The 9,778-nt window shown below is 51.5% G+C and overlaps 1 protein-coding gene across 1 annotated transcript; it reads right to left on the minus strand.

The window, feature by feature from the left end:
- Positions 1 to 268: 268 nt before the first annotated feature.
- On the minus strand, positions 269 to 9,778 carry POU2AF2 (POU class 2 homeobox associating factor 2). The gene is made up of 5 exons (XM_053996836.1): positions 9,668 to 9,778; positions 7,222 to 7,350; positions 2,848 to 2,890; positions 1,894 to 2,192; positions 269 to 655 (listed from the first exon to the last, which is right to left on the minus strand). The coding sequence occupies exons 1-5, from the start codon at positions 9,776 to 9,778 to the stop codon at positions 269 to 271; spliced, it is 969 nt and encodes a 322-aa protein (XP_053852811.1).

A 9,778-nucleotide genomic window follows, 5' to 3' on the forward strand; every position in this document is an offset into this window, starting at 1 on the left:
CCTCCAAAGCACTAAGGCTGGAAAAGCCCTCTGAGGAGGGATCCTTGTTGGCAGGAAAAGCACGCAGAGGTTTTTCATGCTGAGTGTTTTACTTGTGGGGCTGGGAGAAATTCCTTTCTCGAGGCACTGGAAGGCACCGCCCCGAGCTGCACGTGGGATATTTCTAACCCGAGCACAAAGCATCACCTTTGAAGGAGCAGATTTAGGAAGGAGCATAAAATTTGCTTTATAATGCTCTGGTTTTCTTTCCTCCAGCTCTTCTCTCTCCTCAGTAAGTTCTCCTGCCTTCGTAAGTCCCCCAGAGGGCACTTCCATCCTCTTTAGCCCAGGCAGAGTGCTCGGCGAGGTGTGGAGGCTCCGAGGGCTGCTCGGGGCACGGGTGGCTCATCCTGGAGGGCTCGTTGGCCACGGCCACGAACGGGGACAAGCTGTAGGGCGAGGTGGCAGCGTAGCTGGGGGAGTAGTGGGCATCTTCCAGGGGGTGCAGAGGGTAGGGCTGGGCTCCAGGGAGGGCTGGGCTCCAACCTGAGACTCGGAACGGGGAAGCAGCTCCGGGGTCGGGCAGGGAGAGGCAGCTGGAGCTGGCAGGGAGCTCTGGGCATGCACTGTCCGGCTGGCTGAGGCTCTCGGGTGAGGTCTGCTCCCAGGGCTCTCTCTGCAGGGAGAGAAGGCAAGGAAAACGCTTAGGAACAAAAGGCTGTCCTGGAGGTAATGGGATTTCTATCCCTGGGAAATGCCCAAAGGGGTTTCTGTGGCTCTGGGGCAGTGTTTGGTGGTTTAGCTGTGGAAGGAAACGTCGGTGCTGTCAGCAGGGCCTGGAGCAGGGTCCCAGCAGGGCTGAGCAGCTCTGATCCTGCAGTGTCCGAGCCCAGCACATCCCTCTGGCTGCCCTGGCTGGCTCCAGACCCTGGAGGGGGCTCGGGGACCCTGGCACGAAGTCAAAAACACCTGTGGCTTCCATTTTAGCCTGTGGGAAAAAACTGCCAACTCTGTGTGAGGAATTACAAACCACAAGGGTTTGAGTAGTGTGGTAGTTGAATTAACACAGGGTGAAAAAGTGGAATTTTGGGGTTTTTAGAATGTGATTCAGGGGCACAAGATGGAGGAATCTGGGCATGTCCTGACCTTCTTCTCCTTCTCCTTGCCCTCCATGTCTTGGTGTGATGGTGACACTTTTCTGATGGTTTAAGGTAAAACACACTGTCCAACATGGGTGATAGTTATTGGCACATTATTGTAAATATAATACACGTAATTTCTGATGTAAAATGTAGATGCTGCCCAAGAGGGCAGGCAGACTGCTGTGGCACCCTTGCTAGACGGAGCTCGGCAGGTCAGAGAAAGAATGTTCTACATAAGGGAAAATAAACAACCGTGAGAAGCCGACCCTGTACATTTCAGACTCCTTTGGCTGCACGGGCTGGGGGAACAAGGACTTTTACACCCTTGGGGTCAGCCCAGCATCGAGACCCCGAGACTGCAGGATCCAGGAGCTCTGTGTGGGGCTGGCTCCTGGGAAGTGGCAGGGGTAGGGAGCCTGGAGTCACCAAGGGCTGCTCCCAGAAACTCAGGGAGGGAGGATTTCATAAAATCATAGAATCACGGAGTTATCCTGAGCTGGAAGGGACCCACCAGGATCAAATCCTGCTCCTGGCCCTGCACAGGACACCCCAGCAGTCCCACCCTGTGCCTGGGAGCAGTGTCCAGCCCGGAGCAGAACGGGATGTCTCCAACAGGAACAGGGGACAATTAGATGGAACCAAAGAGAAAAACCTTCCCCGCAGAGCCCTGCCCCACCCGCCACGGCCGCTCCTGTAACAGCCACGTCCTTCCCCCACGAGTCCCCCTGACCCAACCCCGCATTAAGGGGGACAGAACCATCGAGGCACTCACGAGCAGGAAGTGCCCCGCGTCGCTGGGGAAGGATGGCAGGAGAGGGGGCACGGCCGGAGCGCTGAAGAAGGAGCTGGTGGCAGCTGGGAGAGGAGGAGCACGGTGATCCCCGAACTGCTCGCTGAGATAGGGCTCCAGGAGGGCTGGGTAGCCCTGGGGGGCAGAGGAGTCGCAGGAGAAGGGCTTGGAGCCCAGAGGGGAGGGGTAGACATCGCTGACAAACTGCTTGGTGCTGTGGAAGTCCAGCTCGGCCGGGAAGGATCTGCGGCCGCCGCAGTAACCAGCCGTGGTGGGCGAGCCTGGGGGGCAGAAAGAAGGGTGGGAAAGTGTAAAGAAAATTCTAACAGCTGCCACAGAACGATGGAGACATCTGCGGGCGCCAAGCAGAGCTCTTTTCCCTCCAGCATCACCCAGGAACCCACCCTGCCTCCACACAGGTGTTCCTTGCTCCACCTTTTGGTTCCATCTGGTGACCTCCATCTGCAGCAAAGCAAAAGCGCTCGGGAAGCTTTAGGTGGGAGGGCAGGGAGAGGGAGGTCAGCTCAGCCAGGCTGTGCTTCTTCCTTGCTCTGCTACAGCCCCTGGGGAGGAGGTTCCAGCCTCACTCCGCTTTCCCTGCCCGAGAGCTCAAGGGATAAAACAGGTCAGCTCCTGATCTTGTGCTTTGTCTCCCCAGCTCCAGGGAAAATGGGAAAACACAGGAGGAAAAGGACGGGTTCTGTGTGGCTCCTCTGCTAAAGGAGGTGGGAACTGCTTTAATTACTCGGTTTGAGGGTTTTATACAAGATTATTGCTGCTCTTTTTTTGATTCTTTTAATTGCTTTCCTCCCGGGCTCGCTCTGAGGGGTGGCCCCGCTCCGGGGCTTGTTTCACATCCTCTGCAGGAGAACAGAAGGGCTCTGCCCACCCTCCCACCTGCATGGAAGGTGTTTAGCAGTGGAGGGAAAACCTCACCTGGCACTTGGCCAAAGGGTGACTGTGCTGTGCTGGTGCTGCCCTGCAAAAGATAAAGAGATGTTTGAGAACATGACTTTTCAAAGCAAGGCAGCTCTCTGAGTGGATTCACACGCATTATTTGAGCCCGGGGGCTGTGAAGGGTTTAACTCCATGATTTCCTCGCAGGGATAGGCTAAGCAGAGATTGTGAAGCTCTTGTGCAGAGCTGCTAAGAGGAGGAGTATCAAGATAACTGGCTTCTTCCTCCTGTCCCACAGGCTCCCTCAAAGCAGGCAGAATGCTGAGGAGTCCTTTGGGTGTTGGCACAAACCAGGCAAGGTGAGATCTGAGCCCCTGAGTGGCCAAAATGGGCAGATTCCAGCCCATGTTCCAGCTCAGCTGTGCTGGCCCTGCTGCCCCAGGGCTGCTTTACCTGGCCCTTCCTGGCAGCACAAGCAGGCTGGGTGGAAAAGAGAGTTCCTAGATCCTATTTTGGGTCCTACAGCAACGGTTATGATGATGATAATAATGATATTATTAATCATCATCCTCTCCTCTTGGTCCCCAGGTAAAGGAGAATTACCCCTGGAGTGACCCTGGTGCTCCCAGTGCCCAACTCCTTCCAAAGCACTTTGGCAAAGGCATCTGCTCCTCTGGAATCCCGCTGAGCTCTGGTTTTGGGAGCTCCAAGCCCCCAGAGCAGGAGTAGAGAGCCCCCAGCAGCACTGCTGTCACTCTGCAGTCCCCTGGCCAGTGCTGGTGGCACGCTCTGTCCAGTTTGCATAGTGCAAACAGGAGGTTCCTGCCATAGCAGGCAACCAAATTTAGAGGTTTAGATTTGAATTAAATTTGCCAGCCCTGAGGACTTCCTTCTGCTGCCCAGGGAAGGTTTGCAGCTGCTCCCTGCTCCTCCATGGAAATGAGCTCCGAGCCTGCACAGGCTGCAGAGGTGGCAGGAGGTGACAGGAGGTGTCAGGAAGGAGCCCCTGGGCTTGGGGACAGAGGAGTGTTCTTGTCACACGGGCAGGGCTTGCACCTGTCCCCAGCTGAAGCCATCACATGCAAATCCAGGTCCTCTCCCAGCATCCAGGACACTTCTAGAGGAAAAAGCCAAGCTGGCAGGTTCAGGCAGCACAGATGCTGCCCAGAGGACAAGGGGCTGGGATGCTCTGCCCAGGTCCCTGGGCACGGCTGGCAGCCTCCAGCAGGGATCATTTCCAATTTCCAGAGCATTTAATCTTTGATCCTGCCTGTTCAACAGCCTCTGGAACTGCCTGGCTGTGTGTACACACCTGTGGTGGAGAGTCCCAGAGGTGCCAGGAGCTACCAGGGCTTTACCTGCCTGAATTCAAAGCAGGAGCCTCTGCTGCAGCCCATCCTTGGCCTCACCAGAGCAGAGCCCTGCATTTCATTCCCCTCCTTGCTCCTTATTGGCCTTAATTGAGACCCATTAGTTCATTTCCTCCCGGCACTGCTTCCTTTCCCTGCCATGGATCTCCTGCAGGTCTGCTCAGCCTCCCTTGGGCCCAGAGCGTGTCCAGCTGTTGATGAGCTGGGCTCAGCCTGCCCTGCCCATGGCCAGGCTCAGATCCTGCCTGGGGCTTCTCCAGAGAGCTCTGCTCTGCTGCTTCACTGCCTCCTAACTCACCTACAAATCTGCCTAAATTTAAGGACCCAGCTCCAAATAATGACCTGGCCCTGTTGGTTTCAGGGCATCACCTCTCTGGGCCCAATCTGTAGCGGAGCAACTGAAGGAATAAAAATTGTCCAAAAAGCAAAGCTGAGCCTGGGCAGGGCGGTGCTGACTGTGTGTCCCTGCTCTGGGAGTGCTGCTGGGCACTCAGCAATGAATCCTCTGTAAACCACAGCACTGCACTGCTTCGCCTATGCAGGTACCCACTTCCACACCTCAGGGAGGACAGGAATCCTTTCACCCTGAGGAGGACAACTGCAGGTTCACAGCTATGCAAAGGAAAAGCCAGAGCCTCCCCGGAGCCCTGGTTTTGTGTGGGTTTCCTCGCAGCACACCCTGATTTCCATCACTCGATGTGTGCAGGGCCTGGCTGCCAGGGAATTGTCGAAACCATCATCCCAAAAGCTCTGCTCTGCTGAGCCCTGACCTTCCCAGCACAGCACAGCCTCCTGCCGAGGCCTCTCACCAACAACGGCCGAGGGATGGTTTATTTCTGGAGCAAAGATCACCCTCAGATGCAGCTGGGTTACCCTGCATCACCAACAGCTCAGTTATCTGCCCCTGGCTTTGATTCTGGGCTGTGTTCTGCCACACAAACAGAGCTGCACTTCCAGCTGCTCTTTTCATGATCCCTCCGAGCCAATACGGATGTTTGCCCTGCACGATAATTTTTTGTCTCTCGCAGGGAACGAGCAGCAGGGCTGGTTTTGCGTCAGACAGACACACACACAGCCGCTGGGCTCTGCAGCACAAAGCCAAGGGCAATAAAGCAAGGAGGATTTTACAGTTCCAGGCCGTTTCCATTGTTTCCATTTGAAGCTGCTGCCTCCAGAGAGGGAGCAGGTCCATGGTGATATCACCAACAGGAGCTGTTTTCTCAGCTGCTCCCCAGGAACTCCCCCCAAATATCTGCCTGCTGGGAGTGTGTCCTCCCCAGTGACTCTCCATGGCTCAGGGGGCTGAAGCCTGTGGGGATGGATCCGTGGCTGGATTTTGCTGTGTTTGGTGATGCCCAATCCTGGGTTGTTTTTTTTTTTCCCCTGCCTCTTTTGTTGCACGGAGTTAATGGAGCTGAAAGTCACAGCAAGTAAGTCCCTGTGAGGCCTGTTCAGCATAAAATAAAAAAGGCCAGAGGCGAATGGCTTTTGGGGAAAAAAAAGCATCAGAACTCCCAATCTGTGTGTTCTGCTGCCAGGGAGGGGCTCTGCTCCCTCTCTCTCCTGCTCCCCCTCCTCTGCCCGAGCCCCAGGGCTCCCGGCCAGCTGCAGGTGAGGAGCTGCTGCCCAGCACAGGTGAGTCCCAGGAGCGCCCAGGGAAGGGCTCCTCGTGCCACTGGGTGCCACCCCGTCCTGGCATCACGATGTTGTGTCCCCTTCTGGGGCCAGCCTCGCTTTCTCAGTGCCAGCTGAGAATAAAGAAATGTAGCGCGGTAGGGTTTGGGGTTTCCTGTTGCCATAGAAGCACTTTAAGAGGAAATCATCTCTTCCAGGCTGATGCTTGGCCTCTTTCCAGCCCAGCACATCCCTGCAGCGCCCCTGGCACTCCGAGAGGAGCTGGCAGGAGCTCAGCATTCGGGGAGGAGCGGCTATTTTCGGGGCACTGACTTGTCCAGGTGTAGCTGGTGGAAAAGGAAGATGACTCGGGAAGGTGTCACACGTAGGATGTGAGAGGAAAGAGGAATTTAACATCACTGCCACGCTTGGAAAAGGGGTGGAAAAAAAGGGCATTTAAGGTTGATAGATACGAAAATGGAGGAGCCATCAGTGATGCTTTGGGGCACGGAATGTGAATTCTGTTAACATTGGCAGTGCCCCAAACTCTCTGTGAAGCAGAGGGTGGGATTTTATGGGGTTAAAAAAGGGGGTGGGGGACGGGACGGGAGAGGACGGGACGGGACGGGACGGGACAGGACGGGACAGGACAGGACGGGACGGGACAGGACGGGACGGGACGGGACAGGACAGGACGGGACAGGACGGGACGGGACGGGACAGGACAGGACGGGACGGGACGGGACAGGACGGGACGGGACGGGACAGGACGGGACGGGACGGGACAGGACGGGATGGGACAGGACGGGACGGGACGGGACAGGACGGGACAGGACGGGACGGGACGGGACAGGACAGGACGGGACGGGACGGGACAGGACGGGATGGGACAGGACGGGACGGGACGGGACAGGACAGGACGGGACGGGACAGGACGGGACAGGACGGGACGGGACAGGACGGGACAGGACAGGACGGGACAGGACGGGACGGGACGGGACAGGACAGGACGGGACGGGACGGGACAGGACAGGACAGGACGGGACAGGACGGGACGGGACGGGACAGGACAGGACGGGACGGGACGGGACAGGACAGGACAGGACGGGACAGGACGGGACGGGACGGGACAGGACAGGACGGGACGGGACAGGACGGGATGGGACAGGACGGGACGGGACGGGACAGGACGGGACAGGACGGGACGGGACAGGACAGGACGGGACGGGACGGGACAGGACGGGATGGGACAGGACGGGACGGGACGGGACAGGACAGGACGGGACGGGACAGGACGGGACAGGACGGGACAGGACAGGACGGGATGGGACAGGACGGGACGGGACGGGACAGGACGGGACGGGACGGACAGGACAGGACGGGACAGGACGGGACAGGACGGGACAGGACGGGACAGGACCGGACTCACGCTGAAGAGGGAGCCGCTGCTCTGCCGGGATCGCTTTTCAGCCAGCAGATCCTTGACCGTGTGCTTCACTCGCACTCCCTGGTACACCCGTTTGCCAAAATCTGCGGGGACTGAGGGAAGACAGAGCGGCTGGGAGAAGCAATCCGTGCGCGGGGTGGGGAGGGGAAAACATCAATCTGCAATTGTTCGGGCTAGAAATAGAGAAATATTTCTAATCTAGAAAGAAATCTATTTCTAGATAGAGAAATTGTTCCATATCTGTATAATATATTCCCATATAGAGAGAGAGAAAATATGGAAAATTGATTTAAAATATAAATCTATATTATTAATAAATATTAGGTGTTACTGTTAATAGACTATTAGGTGAAATATATTAAATATGTTAATGTTAAATATATTAACTATACTAAAAGATATTAAATATATACGAATATACTAATAATATAATATTAATACTATATTAATATAATGTAATGCAGTTTAATAAAGTATTAATTAGCCCTCTGAAAATTTATTTCAGAAGGCTAATTAATTACTTTATTAAACTGTAAAATTAATCAAAAATACTTTATTAAAAATTACTTTATTAATAACAAATTACTTAATAAAAATTTTACTTTAATAAAAATTTTCCTTAATAAAAATTTACTTTAACAAAAATTACTTTATTAAAACTTAGTTTATTAATAAAAATTTACTTTAGTAACAATTTAAAAATTTACTTTAATAAAAATTTACTTTATTAAAAATTACTTTATTAATAAAAAATTTAATAAACATTTACTTTAATAACAATTTAATTTAATAAAAATTACTTTGTTAAAAATTTACTTTAATAAAAATTTACTTTAATAAAAATCTACTTTAATAAAAATTTACTTTAGTAAAAATTTAAAAATTTACTTTAATAAAAATTTACTTTATTAAAAATTACTTTATTAATAAAAATTTTAATAAACATTTACTTTAATAACAATTTACTTTAATAAAAATTACTTTGTTAATAAAAATTTACTTTAATAAAAATTTACTTTAATAAAAATCTACTTTAATAAAAATTTACTTTAACAAAAATTACTTTATTAAAACTTAGTTTATTTAATAAAAAATTTAGTTTAATAACCATTTACTTTAATAAAAATGACTTTATTAATAAAAATTTACGAAAATTTTACTTTACTAAAAATGACTTTATTCATTAAAATTTCCTTTATTAACCTGGGCTCAGAGCACAGCATCATTCCCGTGTCAGGGATCACAGGGATCACCTGGCGGTGAGCACTGAGGGACAATGCAGGGACAGCTCTTTTCTCCTGGCACCTGTGGAGCACCTGTGGAGCCAGGGAAGAATTTCCATGCGGGCTTCTCTTGAATAATCCCGGGAAAATCCTGCCCGGCTTTGGAGGCAATCCCTTGGCAAAGTGACGGGCAGCTGCCAGCTGCTGGGTTTGAGCTGCAGCATTTCTCTTTTGGCTCCCTCTGCCCCTCGGGCTGTGGCCCTTGGCTCCGTTTCTGGTGGCATTGTGCCCCCCCAGGTGCACACGCACCTGAGAGGGTTCAAACAGCACGCTGCTGGCTTGGCCTTGCCCCAAATGGGTTTTTTTTTTAATTTATTTTTGGGGTTATAGCAGCTGCAAATGGAATTTTATTTTGGTGTTCGAGTGCTGACCAGAGAGGTTCAGCCAAGGCCAGGCACAAAGCAAACACAAAGCAAGGGACAGGTTCCCGAAAATGAGATGAAGATGAGAGTACCAAAAAAAAAAAAAAAAAGAAAAAAAAAATTGCAACAAAAAGTGGTCAGAAATGGACATCAGCTCTCTCAGGGGGAGGAATTCCAGCAGGTCTGGTGCTCTGCAGGCTTTCCTGACACCTTTGCTGTGCTCTGAAGGCACTGGAAAATCACTTGCACGCCCCTCTGCTGCTCGGGGCTGTCACTCACATCCTCACTTATTCCTCTGCCCAAATTGTTTTAGTTCAGCACCACTCATCCCTCTAAGCCTGGTCTGAAGTTATCACACAGCTGAACCTGTTGTTTCCAGTGGATTATCCAGATGCTGAGCTGGCAGAACTTCAGATAACTCTGCCACTGGCAGCACTGGGGAAGGAAATGCTCATTCGGGCCTCAGTTGATATCATTTCCAAGCAAACTGAATCCAATTTCACATCACTTTGATCTAACTTGCCTTTTGAAAAAAAAAAAATAATAATAATAGAGTATTGCACTGTGAAGGAATATAAATTCAGTCTGGAGAAGGCAGAATATGTTAATTGATACTATTAAATTTTGGGGACATTTAAGATGTCACATGTCTATTCTAGACAATTTTTTGTGGGTTTTTTTTTTTTTTTCAGTAGGAGCCCAAGCACATCACAGTTTGTTCCTTCCCTGATATTGCCATGAAGATGCCTCAGCTTGTGAAGAATCTGAGCTGCTGGAACTCACCTGTTTCCATTGTTGGTGCTGCTGACGAGTCCCAGCTCCCGGATCCTGCAGGAATTTGGGGAAGATCTGTCCCTCATGAGCTGCCCAGAGCAGAGTGAAGCCTGTGCTCAT

This window comes from Vidua macroura, chromosome 22 (genome assembly GCF_024509145.1).
Source record: "Vidua macroura isolate BioBank_ID:100142 chromosome 22, ASM2450914v1, whole genome shotgun sequence".
NCBI classification, from domain to species: Eukaryota; Metazoa; Chordata; class Aves; order Passeriformes; family Viduidae; genus Vidua; species Vidua macroura.